The sequence below is a fragment of the Octopus sinensis genome, linkage group LG30 (genome assembly GCF_006345805.1).
Source record: "Octopus sinensis linkage group LG30, ASM634580v1, whole genome shotgun sequence".
Taxonomy (NCBI): Eukaryota; Metazoa; Mollusca; class Cephalopoda; order Octopoda; family Octopodidae; genus Octopus; species Octopus sinensis.
The window spans coordinates 9,474,165-9,494,339 of NC_043026.1; the positions used below are offsets into that span (position 1 = coordinate 9,474,165).

Below are 20,175 nucleotides of genomic sequence, written 5' to 3' on the forward strand. Positions count from 1 at the left end.
TTTCCCATTATTTTTCATGGAAAATCACAATATATATATATATATATATATATTTTTTTCTTCTTGCTTGCTTCTATAGTCTTTTGTTTCCAAATATTTCGACTGCTGTATTTCTGTCCAGTGTTACCTTTGTCCCAAAGCTCTTTAGTAAATTTATCCAAGTTTAATTTACATAAAGACTCATCTTGCAGACACTCCAGTCAGTGATGTCCAGAAGGTTTGCTAATAACACATTTCGGAGTAAATATATCAGAGGAATTCCACCACAGATTTATAGAAACAATCTTATATATCTGTTCTGTACAATATTTCCATTTTGGTCTTTAAAAGATGATAAATAATGAGAATGTATCTTCAGTTATGCCAATGTCATCTGATATTCTGAAACAATAAAGAAACAACAGTGTAAGTTTTAAGGCTACTTAAAAAAATACAGATTCAACATTTCCACAGAGATAAACTCTAGAAATAAATATATACAATACTGGAGCACCACCTTAACCCTTCTGTTACTGTATTTGCTTTGAGATGCTCTGTGTTTCTGTCAATTATTTTAAGTATAACAAAGAATTTAGTAAAATGACTTAGTTATCATAAAGCAAGTGTTAAGAACATAAATTGTGACTAAGATTTGGTGGAAGATTTTCTTTCAAAACTCATGGAAACAAGACATTTGTACTCAGAGCCAGAGGTGGTTTCAGCCAGGTTGGTATCAAAAGGGTTAAAAATTCGAAAAATTAAACTACGTTAAACAAACGAATTACAATTTTCTCAAGAAAGCCAAGAGAAAAAAAATGTTTTATTTTGATACATTCTACCAGTATACGAAGTTTAAAAGTGTTTAAGTTAACTAGAAATTGTGTTGACATGTGCCGTTCAAAAGGAAAAGATCCCAAATTTGGCTGAGACAAACTGAGTAAGAGAAGAAAAGGTAAATTTATCTCTTCGTTTATCCAGAATTACATTTGAAAACAAAAGAGTGAAACTCATCAATATCTATCCTTAGACTTCATAAAAATTCGAAATGAAAAAGTTAAGTATATAGTTGATTGCCGTTCAGGCATTCTTTCGATATAACTCGACAAAATCAAAACTTCGGGTATTTCCGTGGAAGTAAATGACAGTTCGAGGCGATGTTTCGGTTGTCGTAGCACAAGTTTCCGTCGATTTCCGTAAAAAACTTTTATTTTTTTACATAAGTAATGAGAGCGAAAGAGACGAAGAGGAAGCGATTTTATGACGAGGAAGTTTCTCTTTGAAGTTATCTTCCAGGGGAAGCATTGATGTACATGTGTGTGTGTGTGTGTGTGTGTGTGTGTGTTTGATGGGGTGTGGGAGACAGACAGTATGTTGTGTAAGTGAAGTGCTTCTGTTAGTGTGTGTGAAGAGACAGAGTAATGTGTGAAAGAAAGAGATAACTGAAATTTTTTACTCGGTGTGTGTGTGTGTGTGTGTGTATGTATGTATGTATGTATGTATGTATGGCCGATTCAGTGTTTACATTTTTTACGGAAATCGACGGAAACGTGTGCTACGACAACCGAAACATCGCCCAGTTTGATTCTGTTTTCTGCTTGGAAATTTGCGGATTTTACATACACACACACACGAAACAGGTAAAGAACGAATATGCAAGGCTTTTTTTCTTCAAGTTTAAAATCTATACTCCACAACCCACGGAAATACCCGAAGTAAAATGTTTTGATTTTGTCGAGTAATATCGAAAGAATGCCATACTTCAAATGAAAAAAAGAACAGAAAATAATTGCAAATGATGAGAAATTAATGAAGATCGACTAAAAAAAAAAAAAAATCAACATAAGCGCAGGAGTGGCTGTGTGGTAAGTGGCTTGCTTACCAACCACATGGTTCCGGGTTCAGTCCCACTGCGTGGCATCTTGGGCAAATGTCTTCTGCTATAGCCCCGGGCCGACCAAAGCCTTGTGAGTGGATTTGGTAAACGGAAACTGAAAGAAGCCTGTCGTATATATGTATATATATATGCGTGGGTGTGTTTGTGTGTCTGTGTTTGTCCCCCTAGCATTGCTTGACAACCGATGCTGGTGTGTTTACGTCCCCGTCACTTAGCGGGTCGGCAAAAGAGACCGATAGAATAAGTACTGGGCTTACAAAGAATAAGTCCCCGGGGTCGATTTGCTCGACTAAAGGCGGTGCTCTAGCATGGCCGCAGTCAAATGACTGAAACACGTAAAAGAGTATAAAATATTATCAATAGCTTCTTAATGATCTCTTCGTGATAAATGTCGGTGATTAAGTTTAATTAACTTGTTACAGAGAACTTTAATAATTTCTTCTTTTTAACACCTTGAGGTTAATAAGAAAATATGGAAATTAGACATTACTGATTTTGCCCCACCTTAAACATTATTTTCCATAATTGTCTGGGGTAAAAAAAATTGACTTGGAATCCAACAATTCAACAGAGAAACGAATATTGATTGTTAAACACTGAACATCATTCAGATATTTTAATTAGCAAACCTCAATTAGAATCGGGTTGAAAGATGAGGCAAAAATCTCTGGAAAATAAAAAAAAAGACCTGCCAACTGACTGTTGCGGACTGCATCTTTAACAACTGCGACGACCAATTTTCAGTCGTAAAATATAAATTAGCAGTACTCGCAATATAACGTTTCCAAACAGGTAAGGAATAAAATAAGGAGAAATTACTCATTTTGCCCCACTTACCTATTTTGACACCTACCTGCTATCAAGAAACCAACATTCGATAAATTATAATAAAACATTGGTTTCTCAACATTTCTTTGGTTGGAGTTTATTTGGGAATATTTCTCCAACTAAAACACAACAAACGAACGTGGAAACGATGGAGCGTGTAGGAGGAAATGAGGAATTACTCATTTTGCCCCGCTTACTAATTACGTCCACTTCCCTATATCGACAAATTATAATAAAGCATTGGTGTCTTAACATTTCTGGGTACTATTAGCGAACAGTGGTCCCGGTGCGCGCACACGCGCCAGCTAGTCATGACTAGTCGATCCTTTGTGATTTTGCGTTATTTACTTTGTTTAACAAAATTTATTTACTTTGTGTAAAAAAAAATTGGCGATCTTTCGTCTCTAGTAGACCTTTCCGTCGATTTCCGTAAAAAATTTTTTTTTTTTTTACATATGGGCTTGCGGGAACTTTTGAAGTAATATACATACATATACACATACACCGAGTAAAAAATTTCAGTTATCTCTCTCTTTCACACATTACTCTCTCTGTCTCTTCACACACACTAACAGAAGCACTTCACTTACAAAACATACTGTCTGTCTCCCACACCCCATCAAACACACACACACACACATGTACATCATTGCTTGCCATGCACGGTAACTTCAAAAGAACTTCCCTCGTCATACAATCGCTTTCTCTTAGTCTCTTTCGCTCTCATTACTTCAAAAGTTCCCGCAAGCCCATATGTAAAATAATAAAAGGTTTTTACGGAAATCGACGGAAAGGTCTACTAGAGACGAAAGATTGCCAAAAAATTATATATTTTGTGTTTTATTCACTTTGCTAGGTAGTCGTTGTAGGATCGACTAGTCACGACTAGCTAGCTCGGATGCGACAACAGGGACCACTGTTCGCTAATAGTACCCATTTCTGTGGTTGGAGCTTATTTTAAGAACATTTCTCCACCTAAAACACACAACAAACAAACTTAAAGAAGAAACGATGGAGCGTGTAGGAGGTTCCCGCCATAGCTAGAAATAGCAGCCAAATGTGGAACAAAATCTAATTCACAAAGTATTGAAAGATTAAATGTTTTCGTTGTTTAATACTTACGGAAATGTCTTTATAAAGGATGGTGTTGTTGTTAGATGTGCGTCAGGTGGTTGAGAAATGTATTATAAATGTGTTTGGGAGTGAATTGAGAGAAATTCTGGCATCAGACATCTAATGCTTGTCGTAACGTAATGAATGGAGGCGGAAATACGTTTAGTGCGCATGTGTCTCGTATTAAATCCTTGTTTTAAATTTTGACACGGGGCTAGCAATTTCGGGGGCGGGGTGGTACGTATGTCGATTACCTGGACCCTGGTAGTTAACTGGTATGGGCGGTGAATTGGCAGAAGCGTTAGCACGCCGGGCGAAATGCTTAGCGGTATTTCGTCTGCTGCTACGTTCTGAGTTCAAATTCCGCCGAGGTCGACTTTGCCTTTCATCCTTTCGGGGTCGATAAATTAAGTACCAGTTAAGCACTGGGGTCGATGTAATCAACTTAATACCTATGTCTGTCCTTGTTTGTCCCCTCTGTGTTTAGCCCCTTGTGGGCAATAAAGAAATAGGTATTTCGTCTGTCGTTACGTTCTGAGTTCAAATTCCGCCGAGGTCGACTTTGCCTCTCATCCTTTCGGGGTCGATAAATAAAGTACCAGTTACGCACTGGGGTCGATGTAATCGACTTAATACCTATGTCTGTCCTTGTTTGTCCCCTCTGTTTTTAGCCGCTTGTGGGTTATAAAGAAATAGGTATTTCGTCTGTCGTTACGTTCTGAGTTCAAATTCCGCCGAGGTCGACTTTGCCTCTTATCCTTTCGGGGTCGATAAATAAAGTACCAGTTACGCACTGGGGTCGATGTAATCGACTTAATACCTATGTCTGTCCTTGTTTGTCCCCTCTGTGTTTAGCCGCTTGTGGGCAATAAAGAAATAGGTATTTCGTCTGTCGTTACGTTCTGAGTTCAAATTCCGCCGAGGTCGACTTTGCCTCTTATCCTTTCGGGGTCGATAAATAAAGTACCAGTTACGCACTGGGGTCGATGTAATCGACTTAATACCTATGTCTGTCCTTGTTTGTCCCCTCTGTGTTTAGCCGCTTGTGGGTAATAAAGAAATAGGTATTTCGCCTGCCGCTACATTCTGAGTTCAAATTCCGCCGAGGTCGACTTTGCCTTTCATCCTTTCGAGGTCGATGAATTAAGTACCAGTTACACACTGGGTTCGATGTAATCGACTTAATACCTATGTCTGTCCTTGTTTGTCCCCTCTATGTTTAGCCCCTTGTGGGTAGTAAAGAAATTGGTATGGCAGGACTTCCTTTTATACCCCCATCCCCAAATCCCGCTTTTTTTTTTTAATTCGACGACGGAGTGCATGAATCTGAAAAAAAAAAAAAAGATGGCAAAAATCGGGATTTTGAAATTACCCCTCTCTCACCCCTAATTTCTTCATTTTTAACCTTTTTTAGTAATTATTTTTTATAAATGATTCTGAAAAAAAAATTACAAAAATTTTATAGTTACGGTTAGGGTTAGGGTTGGGGTTATGGTTTTAGGGTTAGGGTTAGGGTTTTAGGGTTACGGTTGGGGTTTTAAGGTTAGGGTTAGGCTTTTAGGGTTTTAGAGTTACGGTTAGGGTTAGGGTTAGGGAACAAAGTCAGAAATGACGAAATTGGGGGGTAAAAGGGGGCAAAATTTCATAATGCTGATTTTTGGCAATTTTCTGGAACCTCTGTATCCAAAAACGGGGGTTTTTTGCCAAAAAACTTTTTTTAAATAAATAAAATTGGGATGAAATGGGACGGGAGAGAAAGTCTTTCTAAATACGTTCGTATGGTGTTGATGGCAATCTTTGGTTTTGACTCGACGGTGTGTTCATGCAACTCAGCTGTTACCATAGATACGGCTGCTGAAATTTGAAGTTGATGCTGATAAATTAGTGCGGATTATAAGAGGTTTCGGACCACCAGGATCCGAAAAGTCGGTGCTGTACTTATATTGTAGAATTTATATGGGGAGTAAAATTTAATGCTTAGCATTGTGAAAGAGACTCGTCACCGACGTCGACTTTGCCTTCATCCTTTCGGGGTCGATAAATTAAGTACCAGTTAAGCACTGGGGTCGATGTAATCAACTTAATACCTATGTCTGTCCTTGTTTGTCCCCTCTGTGTTTAGCCCCTTGTGGGCAATAAAGAAATAGGTATTTCGTCTGTCGTTACGTTCTGAGTTCAAATTCCGCCGAGGTCGACTTTGCCTCTCATCCTTTCGGGGTCGATAAATAAAGTACCAGTTACGCACTGGGGTCGATGTAATCGACTTAATACCTATGTCTGTCCTTGTTTGTCCCCTCTGTGTTTAGCCGCTTGTGGGTTATAAAGAAATAGGTATTTCGTCTGTCGTTACGTTCTGAGTTCAAATTCCGCCGAGGTCGACTTTGCCTCTTATCCTTTCGGGGTCGATAAATAAAGTACCAGTTACGCACTGGGGTCGATGTAATCGACTTAATACCTATGTCTGTCCTTGTTTGTCCCTTCTGTGTTTAGCCGCTTGTGGGCAATAAAGAAATAGGTATTTCGTCTGTCGTTACGTTCTGAGTTCAAATTCCGCCGAGGTCGACTTTGCCTCTTATCCTTTCGGGGTCGATAAATAAAGTACCAGTTACGCACTGGGGTCGATGTAATCGACTTAATACCTATGTCTGTCCTTGTTTGTCCCCTCTGTGTTTAGCCGCTTGTGGGTAATAAAGAAATAGGTATTTCGCCTGCCGCTACATTCTGAGTTCAAATTCCGCCGAGGTCGACTTTGCCTTTCATCCTTTCGAGGTCGATGAATTAAGTACCAGTTACACACTGGGTTCGATGTAATCGACTTAATACCTATGTCTGTCCTTGTTTGTCCCCTCTATGTTTAGCCCCTTGTGGGTAGTAAAGAAATTGGTATGGCAGGACTTCCTTTTATACCCCCATCCCCAAATCCCGCTTTTTTTTTTTAATTCGACGACGGAGTGCATGAATCTGAAAAAAAAAAAAAAGATGGCAAAAATCGGGATTTTGAAATTACCCCTCTCTCACCCCTAATTTCTTCATTTTTAACCTTTTTTAGTAATTATTTTTTATAAATGATTCTGAAAAAAAAATTACAAAAATTTTATAGTTACGGTTAGGGTTAGGGTTGGGGTTATGGTTTTAGGGTTAGGGTTAGGGTTTTAGGGTTACGGTTGGGGTTTTAAGGTTAGGGTTAGGCTTTTAGGGTTTTAGAGTTACGGTTAGGGTTAGGGTTAGGGAACAAAGTCAGAAATGACGAAATTGGGGGGTAAAAGGGGGCAAAATTTCATAATGCTGATTTTTGGCAATTTTCTGGAACCTCTGTATCCAAAAACGGGGGTTTTTTGCCAAAAAACTTTTTTTAAATAAATAAAATTGGGATGAAATGGGACGGGAGAGAAAGTCTTTCTAAATACGTTCGTATGGTGTTGATGGCAATCTTTGGTTTTGACTCGACGGTGTGTTCATGCAACTCAGCTGTTACCATAGATACGGCTGCTGAAATTTGAAGTTGATGCTGATAAATTAGTGCGGATTATAAGAGGTTTCGGACCACCAGGATCCGAAAAGTCGGTGCTGTACTTATATTGTAGAATTTATATGGGGAGTAAAATTTAATGCTTAGCATTGTGAAAGAGACTCGTCACCGACGTCGACTTTGCCTTTCATCCTTTCGGGATCGATAAATTAAGTACCAGTGAAATACTGGAGGAAGGGGTGTAATTGACTAAGCCCTTCCCCCTAAATTTCAGGCCTTGCGCCTTTAGTTGAAGTGGAGGCGCAATGGCCCAGTGGTTAGGGCAGCGGACTCGCGGTCGAAGGATCGCGGTTTCGATTCCCAGACCGGGGGCGTTGTGTGTGTTTATTGAGCGAAGACACATAAATCTTCACAAGGCTCCGGCCGGGGGGGGGGGGCGACCCCCTGTTGTGCTCTTTCGCCCCAACTTCCTCACACTCTTTCTTCCTGTTTCATGAGTAACGCTACGATGGACTGGCGTCCCGTCCAGCTGGGGGGAACACATACGCCACAAAAACCGGGAAACAGGGCCCATGAGTCTGGCTAGGCTTGAAAAGGGTGAGAAGAAGAAGAAGCCTTTAGTAGAAAGGATTATGTAAAAAAAAATTATTTCTTTATTTTTGTGGGTGGAAAATAACAGGAGTGTCTGTGTGGTAAGTAGCTTGTCTACCAACCACATGGTTCCGGGTTCAGTCCCACTGCGCGGCACCTTGGGCAAGTGTCTTCTACTATAGCCTCGGGCCGACCAAAGCCTTGTGAGTGGATTTGGTAGACGGAAACTGAAAGAAGCCCGTCGTATATATGTATATGACACATACATATAGGCGCAGGAGTGGCTCTATGGTAAGTAGCTTGCTTACCAACCACATGGTTCCGGGTTCAGTCCCACTGCGTGGCACCTTGGGCAAGTGTTTTCTACTATAGTCTAGGGCCGAACAAAGCCTTGTGAGTGGATTTGGTAGACGGAAACTGAAAGAAGCCCGTCGTATATATGTATATATATATATATATATATATATATATATATATATATATATATATATATATATATATATATATATATGTATATATGTGTGTGTGTGTGTGTGTGTTTGTCCCCTAGCATTGCTTGACAACCGATTCCGGTGTGTTTATGTCCCCGTTACTTAGCGGTTCGGCAAAAAAGAGACCGATAGAATAAGTACTGGGCTTACAAAGAATAAGTCCCGGGGTCGAGTTGCTCGATTAAAGGCGGTGCTACAGCATGGCCGCAGTCAAATGACTGAAACAAGTAAAAGAGTATTTTCTTTGAAGCCAGATCTATTGGTTTGCTTACTTGCATGTATCGTAGGGTTGGGGTGAAGACACTCAGTGTATCGATTATCTTTATTGGGTTCCTGTGAGGGAACCCTATTATGGAGTAGTCACCCCACCTTCCATGGCATTCAGACAGTTGCCTTGCATACCTCTATTGAGGTGAATATAATTTCAATACACATTGATATGACACCGCCAAAAAATGTTTACGGCAGAAATTTTATTCACCTCAATAGACGTCATTGATTGGTTGAAATTGCCGAAATGCAAGAAATTAAGCAACAAATAGCTTACAAACTACAGAATTTTCTCAATAAAGCCAAGAGGAAAAGCTGTTTTATGTAACACTTTCTACCAGTATACGAAGTTTAAAATTTTTTAATTACCTAGAAATTATGTTAAAAAACTGCCGTCCAAACCGAAAAGATCCCCATTCTGATTCTTAAACGAATATATAATATGTAATGTGTGTATCTGTGCAGGAAGTTTTTGACAAACTACGGCAGAAATTGTATTCACCTCAATAGACGTCATTGATTGGTTGAAATTGCCGAAATGCAAACAATTAAACAACAAATAGCTTACAAACTACAGAATTTTCTCAAGGAAGCCAAGAGAAAAAGATGTTTTATGTAACACTTTCTACCAGTATACAAAGTTTAAAAGTGTTTAGTTACAAAAAAATTATTTTAAAAGACTGCCGTTCAAACCGAAAAGATCCCCATTCTGATTCTTAAACGAATATATAATATGTATAATGTGTGTATCTGTGCAGGAAGTTGTTGACAAACTACGGCAGAAATTGTATTCACCTCAATAGACGTCATTGATTGGTTGAAATTGCCGAAATGCAAGAAATTAAGCAACTAATTAGGCTTACAAACTACAGAGTTTTTCTCAAGAAAGCCAAGAAAAAAATGTTTTATAAACACTTTCTACCAGTATACGAAGTTTAAAAGTGTTTAGTTTACAAAGAAATTATTTTAAAAATCTGCCGGTCAAACCGAAAAGATCCCCAATCTGTTTCTTAAACGAATATATAATATGTAATGTGTGTATCTGTGCAGGAAGTTTTTGACAAACTACGGCAGAAATTGTATTCACCTCAATAGACGTCATTGATTGGTTGAAATTGCCGAAATGCAAGAAATTAAGCAACTAATTAGGCTTACAAACTACAGAGTTTTTCTCAAGAAAGCCAAGAAAAAAATGTTTTATAAACACTTTCTACCAGTATACGAAGTTTAAAAGTGTTTAGTTTACAAAGAAATTATTTTAAAAATCTGCCGGTCAAACCGAAAAGATCCCCAATCTGTTTCTTAAACGAATATATAATATGTAATGTGTGTATCTGTGCAGGAAGTTTTTGACAAACTACGGCAGAAATTGTATTCACCTCAATAGTCGTCATTGATTGGTTGAAATTGCCGAAATGCAAAAAATTAAGCAACTAATTAAGCTTACAAACTACAGAATTTCTCAAGAAAGCCAAGAGCAAAAAAATGTTTTATAAACACTTTCTACCAGTATACGAAGTTTAAAAGTGTTTAGTTACAAAGAAATTATTTTAAAAATCTGCCGGTCAAACCGAAAAGATCCCCAATCTGTTTCTTAAACGAATATATAATATGTAATGTGTGTATCTGTGCAGGAAGTTTTTGACAAACTACGGCAGAAATTGTATTCACCTCAATAGTCGTCATTGATTGGTTGAAATTGCCGAAATGCAAAAAATTAAGCAACTAATTAAGCTTACAAACTACAGAATTTCTCAAGAAAGCCAAGAGCAAAAAAATGTTTTATAAACACATTCTACCGGTATACGAAGTTTAAAAATTTTTAGTTACCTAGAAATTGTTAAAAACTGCCGTTCAAACCGAAAAGACCCAAAGATGTTTTATAACACATTCTACCAGTATACGAAGTTTAAAAGTGTTTAGTTACAAAGAAATTATTTTAAAAATCTGCCGGTCAAAGTGAAAAGGCCCGCTAAAATTTAAGAACTTGCGGTGCCGAGGTAGGGAAATAGAAATTTTGAAAACATTGATTTTTAATGGTATTCTCCCATATTCTCTGGCCAAGTCGACTCAGCCTTTCACCTTTTTCGCGGTTCTTTGTGACGAAATGTGAAAGCAATCTCTCATACGCATGCGCACTAAACGTACTTCCACCTCCATTCATCAACGTCTCTCAATTCACTCCCAAACACATTTATAATACATTTCTCTACCGCCTGACGCACTTCTAACAACAACACCATCCTTTATAAAGACATTTCCGTAAGTATTAAACAATGAAAACATTTAATCTTTTAATAATTTGGTGTCTCAGATGTCCTTTGATCTGTTCCACATTTGGTTGCTATTTCTAGCTATGGCGGGAACCTCCTACACGCTCCATCGTTTCTTCTTTAAGTTTGTTTGTTGTGTGTTTTAGGTGGAGAAATGTTCTTAAAATAAACTCCAACCACAGAAATGCTGAGAATCCAATGCTTTATCATAATTCATCGAACCCTTGTTTCTTAATATAAGGTAAGGGACATACTTAGTAAGCGGGGCAAAATGAGTAATTCCTCATTTCTTCCTACACGCTCCATCATTTCCACGTTCGTTCGTTGTATTTTAGTTTGAGAAATATTCCCAAATAAACTCCAACCACAGAAATGCTGAGAATCCAATGCTTTATTATAATTTATCGAATGCTTGTTTCTTGATAGGAGGATGGAAGCGAAATTAGTAAGCGGGGCAAAATGAGTAATTTCCACTTTATTCTTACTTTTCCATCTACCGTGTTTGATATCGTTACATTTTGATCATTGCTACATTGTGTTTAGGACTGAAAATTGGCGACCACAGTTGTTGAACTTGAAGTCCGAGACATGGTCAGGTGGCAGGTCCTTTTTATTTTCAAGAAATTTTCATTCAATATTCTTTTCTCTGCTTTTTTTCCCTATACAATTATAGAGGGATCATTACCATAGCCCCATCGGTTTTTTTTTCCCTTTTTTTTTTTGTTATCCAGAAATCTACGTCTGCAGTTACGGATATAAGTAGCCTCTATATCTTACACTGTTGTTTCTTTATTATTTTAGAATATCAGATCACATTGGCATAACTGAAGATACATTCTCATTATTTATCAGCTTTTAAAGACCAAAATATTGTACAGAGCAGATGTATAAGATTGTTTCTGAAAATGTGTCGTAGAATTCCACTTGAAATGTGTTCTTAGCAAACTTTCTGGACTTCACTGGCTGGAGTGTCTACAAGATGAGTCTGTGAGGAAAATAAAATTGGATAAGTTTACTAGAGAGTATTCAGACGAAAGTAACACTGGACAGAAATACAGCAGTTGAAATATTTGTAAACAAAACAGTGTAGAAGCAAAGAGAAGGAAAAAATATATCTATTGTAATTTTGAAAGAAAAAATATGGAGAAGAGTGAGAAAGCAAAGGATTTGACTTTTCTAGAAGACAAAGTGAAGAAGAGACGTATATTGTCACACGAACTTGATGTCTGTAAAAAGGCCTTCTCTGAAAAGGGTAACTTGAATAAGCACAAACGTATTCATACAGGAGAGAAGGCATTTCACTGTGACATCTGTGGTAGATCATTCTCTGCAAATGGCAGATTGACTATACACAAATGTATTCATACAGGAGAGAAGCCATTTCACTGTGTCATCTGTGGTAAATCATTCTCTGACCGAAGTGTTTTCATTTCTCACAAGCGTATTCATACAGGAGAGAAGCCATATCAGTGTAACATCTGTAGTAAATCATTCTCCCAAAAGGGTGGCTTGGATAGGCACAAACATATTCATTCAGTTGAGACACCATATTCTTGTAATATCTGTGGCAAATCGCTCTCAAGCAAAAGAAGTTTAACTTCTCACAAACGTATTCATACGGGTGAGAAGCCATATCGCTGCAACATCTGTAACAAGTCTTTCTCTGTAAGTAGTAATCTGACTATTCACAAGCGTATTCATAGAGGAGAGACACCTTATTCTTGTGATATCTGTGGTAAATCATTCTCCCGAAATGACACATTAACTAATCACAAACGTTTCCATACAGGAGAGAAACCGTATCACTGTGATGTCTGTAATAAATCTTTCTCTCAAAGAAGTACCCTAACTAATCACAAACGCATTCATACAGGAGAGAAGCCATTTCACTGTGAAATCTGTGGTAAATCATTCTTTCAACTTGGCAACTTAGCTACTCATAAACGTTTCCATACAGGAGAGAAGCCATACCACTGTGATATCTGTGGTAAATCATTCTGTACAAGTTACGAATTGCTTGTACTCAAACGTATTCATACAGGAGAGAAGCCAAAGAACTACCTGGTTTTTAACAGTGAGAACATCAGATAAAATATATTATTGACATTAATAGTTTGTACTTCAGCTAATTGTCGAGAACTACATAATCCATGTTCCATTTTACTGAAAGATTTAAAAGGCATACTTAAATTTCATTAGTTTCAACAACCTGGGAAACACTAGGTTATTAATGCATAAAGTTGGTACCTTAGCTACGGGGAAGTAACACCTCTGTAATCTATCTTAGGTTAGTGATCTAAAAGGTATATTGAAAATTTGTTATTTTCCGTAAGTGGGCAATACCAGGTATTTCTGCTAGTATATATATATATATATATATATCATCATCATCATCATCATCATCATTTAACGTCCGCTTTCCATGCTAGCATGGGTTGGACGGTTCAACTGGGGTCTGGGTAGCCCGAAGGCTGCACCAGGCCAGTCAGATCTGGCAGTGTTTCTACAGCTGGATGCCCTTCCTAACGCCAACCACTCCGAGAGTGTAGTGGGTGATTTTATGTGCCTCCGACACAGGTGCCAGACGAGGCTGGCGAATGGCCATGCTCGGATGGTGTTTTTTATGTGTCACCGACACAGGTGCCAGACGAGGCTGGCAGACGGCCACACTCGGATGGTGTTTTTTATGTGCCACCGACACAGGTGCCAGATGAGGCTGGCGAACGGCCACAACGGATGGTGTTATGCGGTACTGGCTACGGCCACGTTCGGATGGTTTCCTTGTGTGCCACCGGCACTGGTACCACAAAGATACAAATTCCATTGATGTTCATCTATTTTGATTTGGTTTGATTTTCACTTGCCTCAACAGGTCTTAACAAGTGTCACAAGAAGGAAGGTATGCACAGGTGGACTGACTACGTCCCAGGTAGGGGCCACGGGTTATGGCCTGACTAGTCTTGCCGGGTCTTCTCACGCACAGCATACTTCCATAGGTCTTGATCTCTAGTCATTTCCTTGGTGAGACCTAAAGTTCGAAGGTCGTGCTTCACCACCTTGTCCCAGGTTTTCCTGGGTCTACCTCTTCCACAGGTTCCCTCAACTGCTAGGGTGTAGCACTTTTGCACACAACTATCTTCAGCCATTCTCGTCACATGACCATTTCAGCGCAGCCGTCTCTCTTGCACACCACAACTGACACTTCTTAGGTTCAACTTTTCTCTCAGGGTACTTATACTCTGACGATTATGAACACTGACATTACACATCCATCGGAGCATATTGGCTTCATTTCTTGTGAGCTTACGCATATCCTCAGCAGTCACGGCCCATGTTTCACTACCATGTAGCATGGCTGTACGTACACATGCATCATACAGTCTGCCTTTTACTCTTAGCGAGAGGCCTTTTGTCACCAGCAGGGGTAAGAGCTCTCTAAACTTTGCCCAGGCTATTCTTACTCTAGCAGTTACACTTTCAGCACACACCCACCCCCGCTACTGACTTGGTCTCCTAGGTAGCAGAAGCTATCAACTACTTCTAGTTTGTCTCCTTGGAACGTGGTAGAAGTTGGTCTCTGCACATTTCCAGTGTTTATTGCTCCTGAGCATCTGCCACAGACAAAAACTATTTTCCTAGTTAGCCTTCCTTTGACATTGCTGCACCTCTTATGTGTCCATAGCTTACACTTGGTGCACCTTATAGAGTTTCTACCTACACCTTTTTTACAGATCGAGCAGGGCCATCTACCTGAAGTCGTTTGTGATTGGTTCACCTTCTTACTTATTAGGACTTTGGTTTTGGCTAGGTTGATTCTAAGGCCCTTCAATTCTAATCCTTGTTTCCACACCTGAAACTTCTCCTCCAGTTCTGATAGTGACTCAGCAATTAGAGCAAGGTCATCAGCATAGAGGAGCTCCCAGGGGGATCCTGTCTTGAATTCCTCCGTTATTGCCTGGAGGACTATGATAAATAGGTGGGGACTGAGGACTGAACCTTGGTGGACCCCAACCTCTACTCGGAATTCTTCACTGTACTCGTTGCCAACCCTCACCTTACTAGCAGCGTCTCTGTACATGGCTTGCACAGCTCTCACTAACCATTCATCTATCCCTAGTTTCCTCATTGACCACCAGATAAGGGATCGGGGGACCCTGTCAAAGGCTTTCTCCAAGTCAACAAAAGCCAGGTACAAGGGCTTATCTTTGGCTAGGTATTTCTCCTGCAGCTGTCTTACCAGGAATATAGCATCAGTAGTACTTTTCCCTGGCACGAACCCAAACTGCATATCATCTAAGCTAACTCTCTCTCTAATTAATTGGGCTATAACCCTCTCCGTAACCTTCATTACCTGATCCAGCAGCTTGATGCCCCTGTAGTTATTTGTATCTAGGGTGTCACCTTTACCTTTGTAGCAGTTGACTATTATGCTGCTACACCAGTCATTGGGTATGACTCCTTCGTGTATCACCTGGTTAACTATACGGGTGACTATGCTATAGCCGACACTACCAGATATTTTGAGCATCCCTGCAGTAATTCCTGATGGGCCTGGGGCTTTCCCTGTTTTCATGCTTGTAATTGCCTTAACTACTAAGGAACTGTTAACTCGGATTGCTGGTCCCTCTGTTGGGTCGACATTCAGCAGACTCTCTTTATCCCATTCATTTTCCTCATTCAGCAACCTTTCATAGTGGCGTCTCCAAGCCTCTCTCTTGGCATCCTCATTTAGCGCAAGTGAACCGTCATCCTTGCGAACACATTTCTCTCCTACCACGTCACGATTCTCTCTCACACACTGTCTTGCAACACGAAATGCCTCAAGTCTTTCATCCTCACAGCGCAGGACATTGGCATATATATATATATATATATATATAATATATATATATATAAATCCTTAAATCCTTAAAAATGTATTAGCCTGAAGGCCGCAGCCATGCTGGGGCACCACCGCTGAATGAACTACACTAATTTGTGAATCTACTTCTGATATGTGGCACTTGATCAACAAGGGAGTTCGATGCTGCTGCCCGCGTCCGCATCTCCTGTCGTGAGGTAGGTTCATCTGGGACTCCCGACAAGAAGAGATCCAGTTTAGTTTTAAAGAAACCCACATCCACACCATGTAAGTCTCTCAGGCATTTAGGGAGGATGTTAAAGAGCTGTGGTCCTCTGAAACCCAAGCTGTTGCAGTATCTAGACCTGTATTTTGATGGTGATGTTGGAATCTTTGGCACCATGCAGTGGCGCCCCGTTCTGCGGTTGGGGTAACTTTGAATGCCAAAGTTTGGGACAAGACCCTCCAGGATTTTCCAGATGTATATCACCGCATATCTCTCCGCCTCCGCTCTAGGGAGAAGAGGTTTAATACCTTCAGTCTTTCCCAGTAGCTGATATTTTGCATTGAGACGATTTTCTTTGTGTAGCTTCTCTGAATTGCTTCAAGTTCTGCTGTTAGTTTTATATTGTGTGGTGACCACAGTTGGGAGCAGTAGTCCAAGCGGCTGAGGACGAATGTTTTCCATAGGACCATCAGTGTCTCCTTCTCTCTTGTTCTGAAAGTTCGGAGAATCCATCCAGCTAGCCGTCTGCATTTCATCACCAGATTAGCAATATGCATTTGGAAAGATGCATCATTGCTCATGTCAATGCCCAGGTCACGCACTGATTTTGACTCAGGGATTGCAATTCTTCCTGGGCCAGTGTATCCAGTCTGCACGTCGTTTACCTTTGTGTGCCGGTAGCACAGGGCCTGGAACTTACCTGCATTAAATTGCATGTTGTTGTCCTCAGCCTACCTGTATATTGAATCCAACTCCTGTTGGAGATGCGCAATATTTTCAGGGTTTTGTATTGCGTGGGAGACTTTTGTGTCATCTGCATAGCTAGCAAGGGTGGTCATCGTAGCAACTGAAGGCATGTCTGAAAGGGCCACTACGAACATCAGTGGCCCCAAGACAGTGCCCTGTGGGACACCGCTTGTTACTTGCGTTTCCTTGCTCAGAACTGCCTGTTCTCTGTCTTTTAGGAAGTTGTGCAGCCACTCTCCAAGTTCTCCACCTGTGACAGATCATACCATGGTCGACCTTATCAAAGGCTTTTGCAAAGTCGAGATATATTACATCCACATTTGAGCCATTTAGTAGCTGTTTCAACACCCAGTCATAGTGTTGCAGGAGCTGTGTTAGGCAGCCTCTATATATACATATATATATATATATATATATATATACACATATATATATATATATATATATATATATATATATATATATATATATATATATACGTTAAAAGATGGGACAATTAAATTAGTACCCAATTTTTTCACCCTTATTAGTTGAGTATATATATATATATATATGTGTGTGTGGTGTGTGTGTATTTATTTTTAAATGTGAATGTGTAGCTGGAGTTTAGAAATATTTTAGCTTCACATAAGATTTTTAAATGTAAATTTTAATAAATTTAAAATTCTGTTGTTCAGGTAAATGCTTATTTCTAGAATTTACCTCTATGGAAATGTTGAATCTGTATTTTTTTCAGTAGCCTCTCTATCTTACACTGTTGTTTCTTTATTGTTTCAGAATATCAGATGACATTGGCATAACTGAAGACACATTCTCATTATTTATCAGCTTTTAAAGACCAAAATATTGTACAGAACAGATATATAAGATTGTTTCTGAAAATGTGTTATAGAATTCCACTTTGAAATGTGTTCTTAGCAAACTTTCTGGACTTCACTGGCTGGAGTGTCTACAAGATGTGTCTGTGTGGAAATTAAACTTGGATAAGTTTACTAGAGAGTATTCAGACAAAAGTAACACTGGACAGAAATACAGCAGTTGAAATATTTGTAAACAAAACAGTGTAGAAGCAAGGAGAAGGAAAAAATATATCTATCGTGATTTTCAAAGAAATAAAATGGAAAATAGTGAGGAAGCAAAGGATTTGACTTTTCTAGAAGACAAAGTGAAGAAGAGACGTATATTGTCACACGAACTTGATGTCTGTAAAAAGTCCTTCTCTGAAAAGGGTAACTTGAATAAGCACAAACGTATTCATAAGGTGAAAAGGCATTTCACTGTGACATCTGTGGTAAATCATTCTCTCGAAAAGATGGCTTGACTAGACACAACGTATTCATACAGGAAGAAGCCATTTCAACTGTGATGTTTGTGGTACTCATTCTCTGAAAAAGGAGTTGATTTCACACCAACGTGTTCATACAGGAGAGAGCCATTTCACTGTGAAATCTGTGGTAAATCATTCTCTCACCGTAATACTTTAACTGATCATAACGTATTCACACAGGAGAGACAACCATATTCTTGTAATATCTGCAGTAAATCATTTTCTAACAGCAGTTCTTTGACTGCTCACAGACGTGTTCATACAGGAGAGAAACCCATCACTGTGACATCTGCAACAATCTTTTTCTGTCAGTAGAGTCAGCTAACTTCTCATAAACGTATTCATACAGGGGAGCCTATCACTGCAACATCTGTAACAATCTTTTCTGTCACTTGAATACCCTAACTACTCATAAACGTATTCATACAGGGGAAAGCCATTTCACTGTGTCATCTGTGGTAAATCATTCTCTGACCGAAGTGTTTTCATTTCTCCAAGCGTATTCATACAGGAGAGAAGCCATATCAGTGTAACATCTGTAGTAAATCATTCTCTCAAAAGGGTGTCTTGGATACGCACAAATCTATTCATTCAGTTGAGACACACCATATTCCTGTAATATCTGTGGCAAGTCGCTCTCAGCAAAAGAAGTTTAACTTCTCACAAACGTTTCATACGGGTGAGAAGCCATATTGCTGCAACATCTGTAACAAGTCTTTCTCTGTAAGTAGTAATCTGACTCTTCACAAGCTTATTCATACAGGAGAGACACCATATTCTTGTGATATCTGTGGTAAATCATTCTCCGAAATGACACATTAACTAATCACAAACGTTTCCATACAGGAGAGAAGCCGTATCACTGTGATGTCTGTAAAAATCTTTCTCTCATAGAAGTACCCTAAGTGAATCACAAACGCATTCATACAGGAGAGAAGCCATACCACTGTGGATGTCTGTGGTAAATCATTCGGTGAAAGTTCCAAATTGCTTGTACACAACGTATTCATACAGGAGAGAAGCCCTTTCACTGTGATTCTGTGGTACATCATTCTCTAACCTTAGTGCTTTAAATTCACACACGATTGTTCATACAGGGGAAAGCGATTTGGCTGTGATATTTGTGGTAACACATTCTCTCAAAGTTATAACTTGACTAAACACAAACGTATTCATACTGGAGAGAAGCCATATCACTGTGATGTCTGTGCTAAATCCTTCTCCGACCAGCTGCTTTAAGTAGTCACAAGCGTATTCATACAGGAGAGAAACCATATTCTTGTAATATATGTGGTAAATCATACTCTCGAAGTAGTTCTCTCCTTCTCACAAACGTACACATACAGGAGAGAACCCATATTCTTGTATATATGTGGTAAATCATCCCTCTCAGCACCACTTTAACTTCTCACAAACGTACACATACAGGTGAGAAACCATATTCTTGTAATATATGTGGTAAATCATTCGCTCATAGTAGTTCTCTCACTTCTCACAAACGTACACATACAGGAGAGAAACCATATTCTTGTAATATATGTGGTAAATCATTCCCTCGCAACACCGGCTTTAACTTATCATAAACGTATTCATACAGGAGAGAAACCAATTCTTGTAATATATGTGGTAAATTATTCCCTCGCAACACCGCTTTTAACTTATCATAAACGTATTCATACAGGTGAGAATACCATACCACTGTGATATCTGTGGCAAATCATTCTCTCGGAGTAGCGTTTTAACTACTCATAAACGTATTCATACAGGTGAGAAGCCATACCACTGTGATATCTGTGGTCTATCATTTTCTGTAAGTCCTTCTTTGACTAATCACAAGCGTATTCATACAGGAGAGAAGCCATATCACTGTGATATCTGTGGTCTATCATTTTCTGTAAATCCTTCTTTGACTAAACACAGCGTATTCATACAGGAGAGAAGCCATATCCCTGTGATAGCTGTGGCAAATCATTCTCTCATAGTAGTGCCTTAACTTCTCACAAGCGTATTCATACATGAGAAACCTTTTCTCTGTGAGTGGTGACTGAACCCTTTACCATGCAGGTTATTCTGTCGAATGTGATGTTTATTTTTCACATTATTTTCAACTTGTCTTACATTATCTCA

At 39.2% G+C, this 20,175-nt stretch overlaps 1 protein-coding gene and 1 long non-coding RNA gene across 2 annotated transcripts; one reads left to right on the forward strand and one right to left on the reverse strand.

Annotated features, from left to right (window-relative positions):
• Positions 1-4: 4 nt before the first annotated feature.
• On the reverse strand, positions 5-3,957 carry LOC118768569. Its single transcript, XR_005004379.1, has 2 exons — positions 3,824-3,957; positions 5-381 (listed from the first exon to the last, which is right to left on the reverse strand). It is a non-coding gene; the product is annotated as an uncharacterized LOC118768569 (long non-coding RNA).
• A 6,814-nt stretch (positions 3,958-10,771) lies between these two features.
• Positions 10,772-19,696, forward strand: LOC118768550 (zinc finger protein 3-like). Its single transcript, XM_036515316.1, has 3 exons — positions 10,772-10,897; positions 11,710-12,403; positions 19,519-19,696. Exons 2-3 carry the CDS (start codon positions 12,049-12,051, stop codon positions 19,629-19,631), a joined length of 468 nt encoding a protein of 155 aa, XP_036371209.1. The 5' UTR covers positions 10,772-10,897; positions 11,710-12,048; the 3' UTR covers positions 19,632-19,696.
• The last annotated feature ends 479 nt before the right edge of the window (positions 19,697-20,175 follow it).

Bases quoted from the DNA above. Each gene is read 5' to 3' on its own strand.
- LOC118768550 (XM_036515316.1), top strand. From the start codon at position 12,049: ATGGAGAAGAGTGAGAAAGCAAAGGATTTGACTTTTCTAGAAGACAAA. The intron at 12,404-19,518 runs CCCAAAAGGGTG...GTAAATCATTCG, and splicing joins CATCTGTAGTAAATCATTCT to CTCATAGTAGTTCTCTCACT.